Source organism: Helianthus annuus, chromosome 17 (genome assembly GCF_002127325.2).
Source record: "Helianthus annuus cultivar XRQ/B chromosome 17, HanXRQr2.0-SUNRISE, whole genome shotgun sequence".
NCBI classification, from domain to species: Eukaryota; Viridiplantae; Streptophyta; class Magnoliopsida; order Asterales; family Asteraceae; genus Helianthus; species Helianthus annuus.
Genome location: NC_035449.2, coordinates 48,249,272 through 48,268,899, shown reverse-complemented (window position 1 = coordinate 48,268,899; position 19,628 = coordinate 48,249,272). Strand labels below are relative to the sequence as shown.

Genomic DNA, 19,628 nt, shown 5'->3' with positions numbered 1-19,628 from the left:
GATTGGAATGAAACAAAATTTAGTGAATAAAAAAAAAATCTTCTATCTATAATAGACTATTCCAATAAATGCCACATGGCAATTTCTTATGCTAACTTAATATAATATTAATTTATATTCTATCTTTATATTTAAAATACTTTACAGATAACTAATTAAAAATATTATATTAACTAATTAAAAATATTATATGAATAACTACAATAAATATATTTTACTACAAGTAACTTCTATTTCGTTTAATCGTTATTATGTTTTACTACAATTACCACATGATAATTTTTCGTTCAATTTTGTTATCATTAACAAATAAATATATTTTACTACAACTAAAAATATTCAACAGTTTAGATAACGATTAAACATAACAACACATAGATACGATTAAACATAATAAAATATAGGCAAATATGTCATAGATTCTTCGATGTATTTAATGAAATTATTTCATTACTTCATTACCTCATTGGCTAACGATGTAAAAATAATTAAAAAATTTCCTAAAGAATTGATGACCGTGACAACCACTTTACAAGTGAGTTGGGTATTAATTACTATGAGCAAAAGATTATAAGGGTGTAAGGGGTGCTCACCTAATAGGTGAGTCCCCCATCTTACACGTAACCAATCAGATCAAGCCACGTCAACTCTCCTAATACACTCCCCTAATACCCCTTTTTGATGGCGGCACTCACCTATTAGGTGAGTTGTTTTTTTTTTTGTTTTTTTTTTCTAAAATAATGCATGTTTTATAAATTAAAAAAAGATTAATAAAAATAAAAATTAAATAAAAGACATTTCATTAAATTAAAAAAAAAACATTCGAACTAGAAAAAAAAATACATTCAACCTAGAAAAATATAAAAACAAACTACTCCTCGTCCGAATCAACTTCAAGGTGAGGCAAATCTAAACTTCCGAGATGCTCAACGAGATCGTGTTTTAGCCTCCAATGCGTGTCTTCGTCAATGAGCTCCGTATAGGCTGTATCATCGAAGACGGGTTCCACTGGAGGATCTTGAATATGAACCGGTGCTATCGCCCTTCCGTCGTCTTTTATAATCATGTTGTGTAAAATAAGGCACATATACACGATGGACCTTATCTTTCTCACCGTTTTCGAACGCATTGGACGATTTAGTATTCCCCACTTCGACTTTAACACACCAAACGCCCGTTCCACATCTTTTCTTGCGGCCTCGTGTTGCCTCTTGAACTTTTTTTCGTTCGGGTCGTGTGGATATGGAAAAGACTTCACAAACACGGACCAGGTAGGGTAGATCCCATCAGTAAGATAATACCCGCGTTTGTATAAGTGGTTGTTCACTTGAAATGGACAATTTGGCGCCGTTCCGTTTCGTTGAGCAAGAAATAATGGAGATTGTTGCAGCACGTTGATGTCGTTTTGTGAACCCGCTGGCCCATAAAAAGCATGCCAAATCCACAAATCTTGAGACGCTACCGCTTCCAACATAACCGTCGGGTATTGATGATCGCCTCTCATGTATTGTCCACGCAATTCTGTGGGGCACATTCTCCAGACGAAGTGTGTACAATCCAGACTCCCTAACATACCAGGTAGGTGATGCCTATCCTCATGAGGCTGATACAATAGCGCGACGTCGTGGCTCGTTGGTCTACGTAGGAATTCACCGCCATACCTTTTACATACCGTCTCGCAGAAATATTCAAGGCACTCACGAGAGGTCCTTTCAGACATATTTAAATACTCGTCCCCCTCGTCTGGTGGGTTACCGGTTGCAAGTTGTTTAATTGCCGAAGTAACCTTTTGCAACGGTGTAAAGCTTTTCTTCATTCTCCCGTCTAAGCCTTCTTGAAACCACTCGTCATACGCTTCCACGTCACTAACAATTTTTAGGAACAAAGACTTGGACATACGAAACCTGTGACGAAAAGTATCTTCACTAAATTTTGGATTTTCATCAAAATAATCGGCCATGAGTGTCTCGTGGCCCCCCACACGATCTCGACGGACATAATTTTTTTTACTAGACGATGCCGTGTCTAGTAGCTCCGCTTGTTGGATGAGATTTTGGAAGAAAACTAAGCTACTATCGCTTGACGATGCATCTCCATCGTCGGGAAAGTCGGGTAGGGTAGAAAGAAGCGGGAACTTGGAATCCATTTTGTGTTTGAAAGATTTAAAAGTTTGAGAGTTTTGGTGTGGGTTTGTTGTGAATGTGGTAAAAAAAATGAATTAGATTGGTTAGTATTTATTGTTTAAAAAAAATTGAATTTTTTTTTTTTTTTTTATAAATTCGACCGTTTACCAACGGTCAAATCTCGTTCAACGTGCAAAATCAATCGGCACGCCCACACCCAAAAGCCACCCCGATTCGGGACCCCGCGGGGATGGCGGCGGTGTTCCCGATCGGGGAAAGGCTTCACCGAACGCTTCCCCGAATGCGCCCCGTACACCCTAAGCTTATGAAATGACTATTATGTACGTCCACTTGTCTTATTTACAAATAAATTATTTATATTATTCAATACACGGGAGGATAACGTAGTTATTTAATTAATTGTTGTAACGTAATAAACTTTTCTATTAAAAAAATTAAACTTAAAAAGGAATAAACTTTTCTATTAAAGAAAACACATGGTTGCATGAAGTATAGAAAGAATGAAGCCACGTCATCAACGGAAGAACAGCGGTTTTCCCGCTTGCCCCGTTTCTTTCTAAGACTCCGAATTTTAATTACCAAAACATGTGTTTTAATCCGTAACATAGACCAGATCCCAATATATACCCCTTTATTTTTCTTAATTTTTATCGAACATCAATGGCGATTTATATTATTTGTTCTAAATTTTAGCTGAATTACAACTATTTCACTCCTATTCGTCATCGTAGTACAAGGTATATATATATATCCTCACCCTGTTTTAGGTATTTTTGGAATTTTGCTTCGTTTTGATAATTGGGTATTTTTTATTGATTTCAGAGCCTCATGTCAATGATGGACGCTGATTTTCATGCTAAATCCCATAATCAGTCTTCACAAATTAAAAATAATAAAGTTCCATTCATCATTGGTAAACCCCTGATTTTGATCTTAATTAGCATGCTACATTGCTTTTGTTAATTGTAGTTTTAGGGTTTATTTATATTCAGCCAACCGAACAACTTGTCTGTTTACTTGCTATTGTAATTGGTTGCGTAATAATATCTTCTTAAAAACATATATATATATATATATATATATATATATATATATATATATATATATATATATATATATATGTACATTCACTTTTAAAACCGGAATTAAGGTGTTGCTGGCGGAACGGCGTCTGGGAAAACAACTGTGTGCAATGTGATCATGGCGAGACTCCATGATCGACGGGTTGTCCTCATCAATCAAGTAAGACTATTGGAATATTTGGATGTTACATAGTACAACATTGTCAAGAGGTGAATGTCAGTTATTTATGCAATATTGTAGGATTCATTTTATCATTGTTTTAGTGATGAGCAATCTGCAAATCTCCAAGATTACAATTTTGATCACCCTGGTAATTAATTTACTTATTTCTAATCTAATTTCCTATAGTAGGTACCGGTTTGTCCAATATGTATAAGCAAACTTATGTTATGATTTTTCAGATTCGTTCGATACAGAATCTCTCCTCTCGTGTGTGGAAACATTAAGAAAGGGGCAATCAGTTAACATACCGGATTATGATTATAAGATGCATAAGAAAAGTGGACCGGGTCGCTTGGTATAAACACACTCATAAACCTGAATCTATATGTTAAAATATAATGATACAAAAATGTTATACTATATAATATAAAAAAAACTAACCTTCAAGGTGGTTTGTTGTGTTAACCCCTTGAAGGCTACCTGCCCAGCGTAAGCTGCACTTTATCTGGTCCCATTGGTTAGTAGGCTAAAGGTGGGGCCCGTGAGTTTCCCAAGTGGGCTCTCATGGTCACACAAAAAAAAAATCTGATCATTGTCTCGCGTATGCAGGTAAACCCATCGGATGTCATCATTCTAGAAGGAATTCTAGTTCTACATGACGAGAGAGTTCGAGATCTAATGAACATAAAGATCTTTGTTGATTTAGGTTCGTCACTTTTCATACCTTGTTCATGTCAATCTTCTTGTACATGCTTTAAGTTGATTTTCTTCTATTTCTTTGTCTGTGTCACTATCACATTGCATTCTTAGAGTGATTTTCCACAAATGATAAAATTTAGTACAATATTTTTTATTAAATAAACTTGTTACAACTTCTGCGATACAGATTCTGACGTGCGGTTGGGAAGGAGGATAAAACGCGATACGGTTGAGAGAGGGAGAAATATCCAGTATGTGCTTGACCAAGTTAGTAGAGTTCTCTTTTCACTTTATGAACATGCAGATATTGAACTTTGACTTGATTTAGTTTAAGAGCATATTTTTCAATATTTGTTTGCAGTATGATAAACACGTAAAACCAAGCTTTGAGGAGTTCATTCTTCCATCAAAGAAACATGCCGACATTATAATCCCTAGGGGAGCAGATAACGACGTTGCAATCGATTTGATAGTGCAACATATTCGTACAAAGCTTGGTCAACATGACCTTTGTAAAATATATCAAAACCTTTTTGTTATACCATCAACATTCCAGGTAACTAGTTTTTATGTATTCTTTAGTTTGTTTAAATTTTGTTAATTGGTATCGTCTGATAATGTATTCTGGTCCTTCAGCTACGCGGAATGCACACACTTATACGAAATGCCAAAACAAGAAAACATGATTTTGTATTTTATGCAGACCGACTTATTCGCTTGGTATGCCCATCTCATATTATGAAAGTTTACACTAACTGTTATTAGTTTGACTGATTTGACCAAACTTGGTTTGACTTTGAGTTATGTTATAGGTTGTGGAACATGGTCTAGGACATCTTCCTTTTACCGAAAAACAAATAGTTACTCCAACAGGTAACTTAATCATCATATTTTTTTTTCTTATTATCTTCAATAGTCATATGTATCTCCTTCGACTATACGCATACGGTTAAAATACTAAAATTGGTAAATCTTTTTGGTGACTTAATCGTAGGATCCATCTACACAGGAGTGGTATTCTGCAAAAGATTGTGTGGGGTTTCAATCATCAGAAGGTACTTCTTTTCAACCCGTTTACTAAAATGAACGTTGAAAAAAACGCTTAAATCCTAAACGTCGACTTTGATAGCCAAACATGTGAAGACACATGGACCAAAAAGCTACCATATCTAATTTAGTAATTTTAAACATTCCTTAGTGGGGAAAGCATGGAGAATGCATTAAGAGCTTGTTGCAAAGGAATCAAAATTGGTAAAGTTCTTATACAAAGAGAAGGAAACGATCGGCAGGTCAAAGTCAAACTCAAACTCGTGTTCTCTCGTCTCTTTTGGTAAACATTATTGGTCAAACTGGTCAATTCAAGTATCTGATTGTACCAAATTTGCTGCAGTTAATATATGAAAAACTACCCAAAGACATCGCTAGTCGTCAAGTTTTACTGCTTGATCCAGTGCTTGCTTCAGGTTTTACTTTCACACCTCAATTTTTGACTGTTTTACCTCAATGGAACGCTTAACGGTCAAAACCGGTATTGATCATCAGGTGATTCTGCGATGGAGGCAATCTCCTTGTTACTCAACAAGGGTGTATCTGAATCCAACATCATCTTCCTTAACCTTATAGCTGTAAGTCATTTGATGCTTTGGATTCTTAATGGGCTTTATGGGCCCAGTATTGGGCTTAGGCCCATTTATGCATGGCTACTTTACTATCACTGTTTTAAGTTGTTTGATGCCATGATGGTGGTGCAGGCGCCAGAGGGAATACATGCAGTTTGTAGGCAGTATCCGAGGCTGAAAATAGTGACGTCAGAGATTGATGCAGGGCTGAACGAGCATTCGAGGGTAATTCCAGGCATGGGCGACTTTGGAGATCGTTACTTTGGCACTGGTGCTAATGCTTCTGCCACATTTTTGCCAAAGAATAAAGCTTAACCATCAACAACTTTAAGATTTTTTGTTGAAAAGTACAGTTTTAAACTCTTACAGATTGATTACTGTTGACTACTGTGATAACAATATGGTTAACATTCAATATTCATCTTCTTTTGCCTTTTGGGCTTTTGGCCACCAAAGATTTACCTTCCATACTCTCATGTGTAATATATGATTTATATGTATATATATATAATAATAATATTAAACTACTTTAGATTGAAGTAGGTGACTTGTACCTACTTGGAGTTATATTTGTCTTGACAATGTTGGTGAATGTACTTGCTAAGTTTTTTTAGTGGTAAGTAGAATAAATGTTGAGCGTCTACTAGCTCATGTTAGTACATGCAATAGCTTATGAAGCATAGTTATGAGCCTACACGCCGACACTACAATGTAATAAAACACATATTTCATTATCTTTATGGTACAGTCGATAGTTCGATATGAGGTTGTACAACCAAGTGAACTCCAAGTCTAAGTTAGTTACAATAGTGTTTGATATTTACCGGACTCATCTTAAGCACAATTGCAAGCATGACATGTTTTCTTATGTGTTGCCATCGCAATTTCATGAAGATAAGACACGGCATGACAATCATTAACAACTTCGTCAAACTATGTTAATGCGGCATATATAACACCACTAGCCGGGAGGGGGGGGGGGGGGCTATAGATGCTACACACTTTTTCTTTCACAAAGTTTATTGTCCCACTCATTTTTTCCTTTGATAAAATTATTAGAGAGACACTTCATGTGCAATATAAGTCATGAAACAGCATATTAATAGCTATAAACTATAATCAATGGTGAACATGGACTGATATTACAGACATTTACTTTTGCTATTAATGTCATTTTAATATACATTTTTTTCTTCGATGAGTGTATAGATAGCATCCTTTTTTAACCTTACTAGAAACCACAATATACTAAAGTTCCATTATTTTCTCTCTTAAATATTTTTATGTCGTTGCATATTTTCGTATTACATTCAAATGTCTTTTAACATTCACATTACCAATTATAATAAAAAATGTTGGTGAAAGTAAATGAACATATGACATTTAAGCAAAGCAAATGAAATGGTGAGTGTGTGTACTATTTTATTCATGATGTGTAAATCCACATCATCAAAAAACTTTTATTCCACATCAACAATAAAATATTTAAGAGAAAAGAGAACCTTACGCGTCATCAAGTGTTACGTATTAACCTGGTAATTTCATAGGATAGGAAGAGAAATGAAAGTTGAATGAAACAAATAAAAATTGTCACATGTTGCGTTTAAAAAAATGTCACATGTTGCGTTTACCAAACTTCCAAATCAAAGGAATAGATGATAATGACCAACTCAAGACGTGTTTGTGTGTTCAAATTTACAACAAAGTCTTGTCGACCTATTTATGATAATACATGGCTTGATGTTGACTTATAACTTCGTACATATGCCTGTAATCGTCACTAACAAATAAAAAAAACGTTATATGTATGATAAATATCATTTTCAGACTTATTTCACCTGTTTAACACAAATATACATTGATATGATAACATAATTTGTTATGTTTAACATAATGGTAATTATTTAATGAGTTAAATGTCATTTTAGTCCTTGTGATTTGGGTCATTTTGACAGTTTAGTTCAAAGGTTTCATTTTTCATTTGTGGGTCCAAAAATGTTTCACCGTTGCCATTTTAGTCCACTAAGTTAACTTCATCCATTTTTTCTGTCAACGAGAAGGCTAATTCGGTCATTTTATATGTAATTCTGTTAACTAGAATGACAATTCGGCCATATAAAATGACCGAATTGGCTTTCTCGTTAACAGAAAAAATAGATTAAATTAACTCAATGGACTTAAATGGCAACAGTGAAATCTTTTTAAACACACAGGTAAAAGAAAACCTTGAACTAAACTGAAAAAATAACTCAAAAAACCACTTGGACTAAAATGACATTTAACTCTTATTTAATACACGTATAAAAACGAATAATATTTCCGTATTTCGTATTGAATAGCGGGAAGAGTTACAAACAGTCATCCGTCCCTACACGTGGACCTAAGCAAATCCTGACCGTCAGATGGAACTGTTTCTGACAAAAACAAAACAGAGTGGAGCACCACACTGTCCTTCACAACAATTCTCCACGCTCTCAATAAACAATTCCCCAAAATCAGCAAAGAATTTTGTCTGTTCACAGATTCTTCAATAATCTTCATTCATTAATCAATCAAGTATCTATAAAATCATTTGCTAATCCTTTCATATGACTTCACACACTTCAATTTAGCTCCGTAGAACTTACTAGAAGCTGTAATTACTTTATGATGAAGCAGGAGTTTTAGTAGCGTGTTGAATCTAGGGTTTCTCATGCTTCAGGTAAATCGAGTTCATTCAAGTTGATGATATTGCTTTATTTGTGCTGATTGCTTTTGTTTATGTATATATATTCCGGTTTATGTAATCCGATTACGATAATATTGCTTTATTGCGATCTACACAGAGTTTATTTGCATTTGTTGATTTTGTTGTTTTTGTTGAATTAGCAGTAACTTGATATCGTTTCTGCCGTAGATTGGTTATGAATGTGGAATGTGATTTGTGATTTCGTGAATATGTGTGTCGGTTTGTATGAAAAAGTGAAACTAGACAATGCAGGTGGATTTTGTTGATATTATGATACACATAAACTGTATATATACTTCTGTAAATTCAATCACTGTATGCAGCATTATAGGTTCAACTAGTTTATAATACTTTATAGTTTAAGATCTGTGGTTAAACTTCATGATCCTGATGTTATTGTGGCCTTTGGACGCCGCGATTATTGCTGCTAAAGCGCGATAATCAGGTCTGAGTGTCTAGAACTGATTGTGATTATGTTTTACTGTTTATAGGCGTCAAAATAATCAGATTTTGAGAAGCTTTTGTAAGAAAATAAATATAAATGTCGAATTAAATCAACTGATATTGGTTTTGTGATGATTGTTTTGGAAACTCACATCCAAACACCCCTAAGAAACCTTCAAGGGGGTGGCGTTTTACCTGATCTCATTGGTTAGTAGTGTATTGATGGAGTCGCGTGATTGGTTTGGTCATGGGTCTCATGGTTACCAAAAAACACCCTAAGAGAGCACAAGTTCTGTATTGCATTGTTGCTTCATGACACTTGATATTGACGTATTGTATTTCTTTGTTTCTGGTTTCAGGGTTGGACTATTGCGATAAAGATTACACATCTTCTGTAGCTAAGGAGTCATCTCTAAACTATATAGATAACTTAATTACAAATCAGACAGTTCAGAATAATATGGGAACAAATATCCGCAGGTTCTGAAATCGAGCTCTCTTTTTTTTCAATTCATGTTTCGTGTGTTTTCACTTTTAATCATTTGATTTTAAATTTTTACAGTGGCATAGGAAGAAGATCATCAAATGAGACGTTGAGGATAATAGTAACAACTTTCATCAGCATTGTATTTGGATTTTTTTTAGGTGTATCCTTCCCAACAATTTCATTAACCAAGGCAAGCTTTAAGATTTTATCATTTTTTATTTTTTTTTTCTTGATAGATTAAAAAAAAGTTGTGTTTTTGTATAACAGATTAACCTTCCATCAACTCTACTCCCCTCCATTGATCTTGGTTACATAGAAGACAAGTACTCAGGCCTCTCATCACAAGCATTGTTAAACGTTTGGTCTTCTCTAAGGAATAAGGGTATTTCATTTCACGAACCTGAGGACACAAAGGTAATTTCTCTATTCCAGTTAGTCCACATCTCGCTCTATCTATACACACACGTTTTATTTAATTTTTATGCAGATATGGGTTCCAACAAACCCTCGAGGCGCTGAAACGCTACCGCCAGGCATTGTTACATCTGAGTCCGATCTCTACCTCCGCAGATTATACGGTACACCCAGTGAGGTAGGTATATTAACAAATAGCGATAACTTCTAGTTAAGTTTATATGTTTTAGGTGATTATATAATAGGATGAAATTTGCAGGATTTGATCATTAAACCGAGGTACCTTGTAACATTTACAGTGGGTTATGAACAGAAGGATAACATTGATAAAGCAGTGAAGAAGGTTAGATGAAGGTCATTTATGTCTTTTTGTTTATGCGTGTGTGATTACGATCTAATTCTAGCATTATCAGTTCTCAGAAAATTTCTCCGTCTTGCTGTTTCACTATGATGGTCGAACAAGTGAATGGAATGAGTTTGAATGGTCAAACAGGGCTATTCATGTCAGTGTTCCCAAGCAAACTAAATGGTAACTTTGCATTGCAATTAGATAAATAATCCTTATTTGCTAAAGCATAAATATCGCTTTGGGAGTGTTTGGCGTTGCTTTTAAAAGTCATTATCTGTCATTGTGTTTTCATGTTGCAGACTAGTTAGTTATTCACACACAAAAAAAAAGTTGACAATTAGAAAGAAATTATTTAAGAGTAAAATGTCATTTTCGTCCCTGAGGTTTTGCCATTTTTGCGACTTTCGTCCAAAGGTTTGGTTTTCCTCATCTGGATCCAAAAGGTTTGAAATCTTGCTATTTTCATCCGACTCATTAACTTCATCCATTTTTCTCCATTAAATGAGGGGCATTTCTGTCTTTTAGACATTTTTTATCCATAGGGTATGGGCGACTTCTTATTTCTATATTCTTTGACTTGGTGTGTTGGTATGCTGTTCGTTTTCAAGCCGAGGGTCTCTCTGGAAGCAGCCTCTCTATCCTTATGGATAGAGGCAAGGTCTGTCTACATCCCACCCTCCCCAGACCCTATAAGTAGCTTTGCTATTTGTGGGATTTACTGGGTATGGTTGTTGTTGTTGTTGAAAACACTATAAACAATAAAGATCCACCCCTGTTGACTTTCTCCCCACCCAAGCCCTTTAATCATCACCAAAAATGTCTAAAAAGACGAAAACACCCCTAACTTAACGTTAAAAAATAGATGGAGTTAACGATTTAGATGAAAATGGCAAAGATTATAAACCTTTTGGATCCAGATGCGAAAAAACAAACCTTTGGACGAAAGTCGCAAAAGTTGCCAAACCTCAGGGACGAAAATGACATTTTACTCATTATTTAAATACTAACAACTGATTATCAAACAATTGGATTATAGAAGTACATCGAAATGCCATCTCCTGCGTCCCATATTGTTACAACTGATTATCTTGATTTTGATTACTCCATGTCACATAAACATTTCCAAAACGTGATACCAAAACCCTCTTAGTTATCTCGGATCTTCTTAGAACAGTCTGAAATTGGATGTAGGTGGTATGCGAAGCGTTTTTTGCATCCGGACATCTTGGCACCGTATGACTATATATTCATCTGGGATGAGGATCTTGGATTGGAGGACTTCGATCCCGAAAGGTAAATATTCAAAATCTTGCATCCGATGGTAACTAGATTAATCATTAATATGGACCCTTTTGAGTTAATCTGCTAGCCTATATTAAGCAGGTACATAAGCTTGATCAAGAAGCATGGATTAGAAATTTCCCAGCCAGGTTTATCAGCTAATAGTGGATTAACATGGCAGATGACTAGAAAACGAGATGATAGTGAAGTGCACAAGTAAGCCACAAAATCAATGCTCACATGTTTAAACTAACGTTATTTTCACGCGTTATTAGCAGTTGAATATTATTTGACTGGTTGCACTTGCAGAGACGCTGAGGAAAGAGATGGCTGGTGCACTGATCCTCATTTGCCACCATGTGCCGCGTACGTATGCCACTTTAAATATATATTTTGAGTTAGTAATGGTTTTGTGATTAGATTATGTGTTTTATACTTAGAAGATACATGTATCGAACAATCATTTCTTTCACTAAATCAAACAAAAGGTTATAAACTTATAATGATAATTTTCGATCCGACTGTCCATTCTAGTACCCATTCAGCTTTAAAGAAATGCAGTATTATCAACTAGACCCTACATAGTTTTCAAATCCCTACAAACAGACATTTTTGTTTCATTGTACGTAATAAAACTACTAGACGTTTCTTATGACGCACAGATTTGTTGAGATAATGGCACCTGTTTTCTCCCGGAATGCGTGGCGTTGTGTTTGGCATATGATCCAGGTTTTGGTCTCTTAAACTTGTATATTCACTAGCACATGTGTTATTTTCTTTCTTGTATGCAATAATTTTTTATTCATTATCTGCAGAATGATTTAGTCCATGGGTGGGGCCTTGATTTTGCTCTTAGGAGATGCGTGGAGGTACCGTTTCGAACCTTTAATACACCTTATCTAAGAGTTTTTTCCCAGACTAGTGTTGGTGGAATAAATATTTACCAAAATGGTGTTTCTTGAAAACTATTTACCAAAATAGTGTTCTTTGTTAATTTTGTATTTATTAATCAAATATCTATTTTTATTCTTTAATGATTTATATTTTTTTCAATCAATCCAATATTAATCTTTGATTTCTCCAATATATTTTTTATAACTCATTTACGTGCGTAACCCAACAAACAAATAGGCATATAAGATGTTTAAAGATGAAGATAAATAAAAAAATCAATTCTTATATCATAAAAAAAAATAAATAAAAAGTGTTATTGGATCAGTTTACTATAAACATAAGTGTAATATAAGAATAAAGAAATAGATAATGATTATTGTATAGGGTAAAAAAAGCTAATATCTTTTTTTAAAAGAGTTATTGCTAAAAAATATAAAGAGTTAATCGGAGAAATTGAAGAAATCAAAGAACTAAAAAAATATTGGATTGGTTGAAAAAAAAATATAAATCATTAAAGAATAAAAAATAGATACTTGATTTATTTAAAAAAATATTATAAACGTTTAGGGTAAATTACTTTTTGAGTCCCTGTGTTTTAGTAGTTTTAACTAGTTGAGTCCAAAAGCAAAAAGTTTAACGACCTGAGTCCCTATAAGCATTTTCTTTAACCATTTGAGTCCTTTTGAGTCCAAATTTTAACATTTTGAGTCCAATTTTTTGGACTCAAATCGTTATAAAATGAACAAAATTGGACTCAAAACGTTATAAAATAAATGGCTAGGAACTCAGGGCGTTAAACTTTTTGATTTTGGACTCAAATGGTTAAAACCACTAAAACACAGGGACTCAAAAAGTAATTTACTCAAACGTTTAATATGATGTTTAAAAAGAAAAGCAAATAAATAATAAACAATAAACACCATTTTGGTAAATAGTTTTCAAGAAACACCATTTTGGTAAATATTTTTTCCACCAACACTAGTTTAGGAAAAAACTCCCTTATCTAATCGTTTAAGGTTTGGAATTCAGGAAACCGTAACAAAACGTTTGTTTTAAACAGCCTGCTCATGAAAAGATAGGAGTTGTAGATGCCCAGTGGGTGGTTCATCAAACAGTCCCTTCACTTGGAAACCAGGTGATCTTTTGTTTAATATAGTTGTGCGCATTTTGACCCATTCACTTATGCTGTTATGCATGGGTCTCTGTTGAAGTAACAACTTTAAAATCACATTTAACACACCAACTATTTATTACAAAACCATTTTTCATACAAAATTTGTGCCAACACAACGCGACCCATTTTGACACATACCTAAAATTACCTGTATGGACCAATTATCCGCACCACTTATTTTATTAGACGACATGATGCCATTGTTGCCATAATTTATTTTTTCTTTTTTTTCAGGGACAAGCCGAGAATGGAAAGGCTGCATGGGAAGGGGTACGATCAAGCACATGCTCTCTTTTATTAAAAAAAACATGATCACTTAATACACATTAATTAAGTCCGATTTTACATCCCTGAGAAAATTTGAGGCTTAAGTAATGTGTATTAAAAACATTTTTGGTTTCGAGAGAATCACACAAACCTCAAAGCCTGTTTATCAATTCAATTGTATTGTATTGTTTTCAGGTGAGGGAGAGGTGTAAGAAAGAGTGGCAAACATTTCAAATTCGGATGACGTTAGCAGAAAGAGCTTACCTGAAGGCCAATGGAATAGATCAAATTAATTCAACAAACAGCTAGGGAAATTGGATTTGGTCCAAATGGTTTTTGTATTTAAGTTTAAAATGACGGTAGTTAAGTGTTAAAAATAGATCTAAAGAGTAAATAGAAGTATTCTATCACGTAACATGTATGTGTGTATTGATTACCGTTTATCAGGTCATGTATAATTTTGATTACTTTATATAGGTAAGGTAAGCGAGTAGTATTCTCTAGAAAAATATTATCTATAACTACAAAACCAACTTGGGGAATAGTGTCACGCTGTTGTCTGACAAGCTGGCACTCACCTATTGGTCTGTGTATGTTACGATTTTATCTGCAGTTCAAAATTATGAATTTTCCCCTGTTCAAGGTTACGATTTTCCCCTAGTTAAAAATTACAGTATTGTTGTCGTTTTAACTTTTGGCAAATTACGATTTTACCCAAGCCCAAAATTACAATTTTGCCCTCAGTTAAAAATTATAGTATTTGCATTATTTTAGTTTTTTTAAAAGGTGTGTGGGGGAATAGTGTCAGGCTGTTGCCTGACACTCCCCCATTGGCCCAGGTATGATACGATTTTACCCTAGTTAAAAATTACGAATTTACCCCTGTTCAAAGTTACGATTTTGCTCCTATTTGATGTAAGGTCGTCTACGTACCTCGAACACACAACTTACATTATTATCATCGCTTTAGCTTTTGAAAAATTACGATTATACCTCAGCCAAAAATTACAATTTTACCCCATTTCAAAATTACAGTATTGCCATCGTTTTAGTTATTTTTTTTTTGCAAAACTATAGAAGTGTTTTGTTTTAATTGGTTGGCTTGATTTAGTTTTTTTTTTCGTGTCAAGCAAGTGCCAAACAATCGCTCATTAGTCCTGACAAATTACAATTTTAACCAGAGCTTAAAATTACGGTCTTACCATCATTTTATTTATTTATTTTTGAGTTAATTACTGTTTTCGTCCCTGTGGTTTGTCAAAAATACTATTTCAGTCCATTAGTTTAAAAATTGTGATTTCAGTCCCTGTGGTTTCATTTTCGTAACCATTTCAGTCCCTATGGTTTCACTTTCGTAACTATTTCAATCCATTTATTCTGTAAGTACAAGGACTGAAATGGTTACCAGGTGGACTGAAATGGTTACGAAAGTGAAACCACAAGGACTGAAATTGTAATTTTTAAATTAATGGACTGAAATAGTGATTTTTGACAAACCACAGGGACGAAAACAGTAATTCACTCTATTTTTTCTAGCAAAAACTATGGTAACTATCTAGTTACAAACATACGCCAATTATCCCAATCGAGAGCCTTCAAGTTTGATCTACGTTTTTATCCAAAGAAAAGACAGTTGGGCCTAACAACGTTGACTTGACATCCCATTAACAGGCATGAAAGAGTTGGGGTCCACAAGTTATCAACAAATCATTTCATTTTTATTTTTTGTATTTTATTTAATTTTTAGTTAAAACACTACAATGCCACACTTTTAAGAGCTTAGTTAGTTAAGGCTTAATGCATATGTAGTAATGACATGACAAAAACTTTCACTTTTTAGTTTTTTAGTTAAACTAGGAAAAATTACAAGTTTTGTCCTTTATCTTTATACCACTTTTCAGGCGGTGTCCTTTACAACGAATATTGATAGACAATGTCCTTTACTAGGTATTTTGTTGTAAGTTTAGTCCTTTACACCCAACCCAGTTAAAAAACCCTGTTAATTGTTGGGTGTAAAGGACTAAACTTGCAACAAAATACCTAGGTAAAGGACTAAACTTGCAACAAAATACCTAGTAAAGAACACCGCCTGTCAACAATTAACAGGGTTTTTTTAACTAGGTTGGGTATAAAGGACAAAACTTGCAACAAAATACCTAGTAAAGGACAGCGTCTGTCAACATTCGTTAAAAAGGACACCGCCTGAAAAGTGGTATAAAGATAAAGGAAAAAACTTGTAATTTTTCCGTGAAACTATTGCACATTTGCAAGAAACTCGAACACATTATAGAGATTGAAGCCAGACGAATTATCCTTTTATATTACGTCAAAGAAATAGTAGAATATTATGGTAGGGGTAGTAAGTTAATGTACGTGTAAATTACAAAGATTTTCTTTTAATTACACCCCAAATTTCAGTTTCTGCCCTTTATCTTTATTTTGTGCATTTCATGTCCTTTAAATAACAAATTTGCACACTTTCTACCCTTTTCTCTAAACCCCATCCACCTACCCAGTTAAATGCACACATGTGCCCCTCACGTGAGGGGCAAAATTGTCAATACTCTTCCCCCTACCATTTACCCCCCCCCCCAGGCTCTTCTTCCTCAATAACACACTCTCAAAACCCTTGACACGATCAATCCAATACCATAGAACCCTAATCAAATCGATTCAAATGCGATGACGGACACTTACGAATTGCGACCAAGGTGGTCTATCCGTGCAAACGTTGATCAAGAAATGGTTGACAATTACTATAGTGAGTTGCATTTGCTCAATTTCTCTTAAAAATATATGTTTGGCGGTTAAATTTCTAATATATATATATATATATATATATATATATATATATATATATATATATATATATATATATGGTGGGGTTCGGCTACAAAGTCCATTTTTCCTACAAAGTGTACAAAGTCATAAAACACCACAATTTCAGCCGTAAAACACACTCAAAACCCACAAATAACAAAGTGAAGATCACTAAAACACAATATCCAAACCCTAACAGTCCTTAAAAACTTCAAACACACCATCGTACAACTATGAATATAAAACACAACATGATTATCAACATAAAACACACTAATATTAGTCATTCGATAATCAAAGCCTTATCATCCAAAACAGTGAAACACAACACAAAACCCACAAATATGATGTTTTAGTAATCTTCACTACGTTATTTGTGGGTTTTGAGTGTGTTTTATGGCTGAAATTGTGGTGTTTTATGACTTTGTACACTTTGTAGGAAAAATGGACTTTGTAGCCAACTCCCACCCTATATATATATATATATATATATATATATATATATATATATATATATATATATATATATATATATATATATATATATATATATATATAGGGTAGGGATATGGTAAAAAGTGTCTAAAATGTAAGAAGGGTAAGAAGTGTTTTAAACCATTGGATATTTGATCTAATGGTTGAGATCAATAGGGTATAAAATGTAAATTGTGTTTTAATTAGAAGGACCTTATGTAAAAATTGAAGGGCAATAGTGACTTTTCCAACGTTTCAAATATGGTAACCGATTCAAAACCCCCATCAAATTCCTAAAGATCAGCGAATTATATGGTAACCGTCATCAATCTCCAAAAAATCAACGAATTTCTTCATACTTTATCATAAATAGATCTATAATCAGATTCATGGCGTGGTGTTTTTAAACAACTGGATAAATTGACTATGATTCAGGTCATGGTGTTTTATCTGGAGACATTGTTCATGTCGTGGTGTTTTAAACGCTTATGATTCAAGTCATGGTGTTTTATCTGGAGACATTGTTCATGGCGTAGTGTTTTATCAATAGAAAAACACTCCCAGATTTTAAAACACCATGACTATGATTCAAGTCATGGTGTTTTATCTGGAGACATTGTTCATGGCGTGGTGTTTTAAAACATCTATGATTCAAGTCATGGTGTTTTATCAGGAGACATCGTTCATGGCGTGGTGTTTTATCAATACAAAAACATTCCCAGATTTTGAAACACCATGACTATGATTCAAGTCATGGTGTTTTATCTGTAGACATTGTTCATGGTGTGGTGTTTTAAACATCTATGATTCAAGTCATGGTGTTTTATATGGAGACATTGTATAATCAGATTCATGGCGTGGTGTTTTAAAATAACTGGATAAATTGACTATGATTCAAGTCATGGTGTTTTATCTAGAATCCAGAAAACATTGTATTGTGATTACATCCATGGTGTTTTAACATCTGGACAATCAATACAAAACATTCCCAGATTTTAAAACACCATGACTATGATTCAAGTCACGATCAGAAATGAGGATGACGAAGATGAAAGACGATGACGGTGAATGATTTGTGGAGACGAAAGAAATTGGTGACGGTGGTCGGAGATGCAGGTGTTCAAATCGGAGAAGATGACGTGAACTGTGATGATGATGACGGAAGGTTAACAAGATGGTCGGAGAAGATGATCTGAATCGGAGATGGATATGAAACGATCAATCCCTAAAAATTCTCATGGCCAGTTTTTTTTTTCAGTTATATTGTAAATCAATTAAATGACAAAAATGTACAATTACTAATCTACCCTTTTGAATTAATTAAGAGGAGGGACACTTGTCATTCCAAGATTATTTCTTACACTTCTTACAAAAGATGGACTTTTTACAGGATCCTTTACCTATATATATATATATATATATATATATATATATATATATATATATAATTTCAAAGCATTTTCCCCATTTGTTCGCTATAAAGCTACATCATGGTGGTTATTTCCAAACTTTGAGTATAGGTATTATCACTATATGGTACCTAATCAGGAACTAGGATTTGGCCTTAGTGCTCTAGGTAATGACTTAGATGTTATTGGCTTTTGCAAGTACACAACTGATTATAAAACCATGCATGTTTACATTCAGTTTGAAGTAACAAATGTGCATACATATTTCTGTTCCCCCGCAAAAATTAGGATTGCTGAAGTTAGTGATGATGTTGAGATCATTAGCAAAAATTCAAGGCTGATGTTAGGCTAGCATCCTTTAGGAAATGATTTAGGTGAATCTTCTGGTCAACAACAAGTAACACTAAATTCAAGGTTGTTGTTAGGCTGGCATCCCTGCATGTGATAATGTAAATTAGCCAATGCATGAAAACCAAACTACATGTGAGAATAATGCTAACAATGCATGTGATAATGTAGATGAAAGTGTTAGTATTACTGATAATAATGTGGATGCGAACCTAACTAATTGTGATGATATTGATAACATTGTGGATAATGGAGTGCAAAGTATTACTGATAACAATGTGGATGAGAACCTATGTAGTTGTGATGTTGCATATAAACCTGTAGTTGAAGAAGGTGATAATAATACTGTTGAAAAGAGACAAGCACAAGAAAGTTCAACTTTCTTTGGAGATTTCATGAATGAGTTTGATCCTTTCTTGGGTCTGAATGACAACATGACCAACAATGAACACCAAAAAAAGGCTAAGGCTAGTATTAGGCGTGTTATAGATGAAAGTATAGATGAACAAAATGGTGCAGAAGATGATGACAGTGACTTTTTAGGTGATGATACAGCTAGGGATGATGTGGAGGTAGACATGAGGGATTTTAGACTAAACATTGATGGGGGGGATTGAGGACAATAACGATCCGGTTGGTGATTTCATTGATGAAGATGTTTTAAATGATGATATATTAGACAATGGAAGTGAGTCTGATTTGGATGAGTCTATTGTTAAGAAGTAAATTCTTAAGGGTTTAAGGAATGCCAATGAGAAAAAGAGCAATTTTTACCTAGGACAGATTTTTGGAAACAAGGTAGAGGCTAAGGAATTAATCAAGCAGCATGATG

At 34.1% G+C, this 19,628-nt stretch overlaps 2 protein-coding genes across 2 annotated transcripts; both read left to right on the top strand.

Annotated features, from left to right (window-relative positions):
• The first annotated feature begins 2,785 nt into the window (after positions 1 to 2,785).
• On the top strand, positions 2,786 to 6,150 carry LOC110921512 (uridine kinase-like protein 5). Its single transcript, XM_022165851.2, has 15 exons — positions 2,786 to 2,881; positions 2,967 to 3,057; positions 3,295 to 3,386; positions 3,468 to 3,537; positions 3,629 to 3,744; positions 3,999 to 4,095; positions 4,276 to 4,355; positions 4,450 to 4,644; positions 4,725 to 4,808; positions 4,901 to 4,961; positions 5,083 to 5,143; positions 5,287 to 5,377; positions 5,479 to 5,551; positions 5,631 to 5,713; positions 5,840 to 6,150. Exons 2-15 carry the CDS (start codon positions 2,973 to 2,975, stop codon positions 6,020 to 6,022), a joined length of 1,371 nt encoding a protein of 456 aa, XP_022021543.1. The 5' UTR covers positions 2,786 to 2,881; positions 2,967 to 2,972; the 3' UTR covers positions 6,023 to 6,150.
• Positions 6,151 to 8,145: 1,995 nt separating this feature from the next.
• LOC110921660 lies at positions 8,146 to 14,254 on the top strand. The gene is made up of 15 exons (XM_022166007.2): positions 8,146 to 8,408; positions 9,239 to 9,359; positions 9,442 to 9,556; positions 9,634 to 9,780; positions 9,854 to 9,958; positions 10,040 to 10,123; positions 10,194 to 10,309; positions 11,321 to 11,422; positions 11,513 to 11,626; positions 11,720 to 11,776; positions 12,073 to 12,139; positions 12,226 to 12,279; positions 13,365 to 13,439; positions 13,713 to 13,748; positions 13,941 to 14,254. The coding sequence occupies exons 2-15, from the start codon at positions 9,340 to 9,342 to the stop codon at positions 14,052 to 14,054; spliced, it is 1,206 nt and encodes a 401-aa protein (XP_022021699.1). The 5' UTR covers positions 8,146 to 8,408; positions 9,239 to 9,339; the 3' UTR covers positions 14,055 to 14,254.
• The last annotated feature ends 5,374 nt before the right edge of the window (positions 14,255 to 19,628 follow it).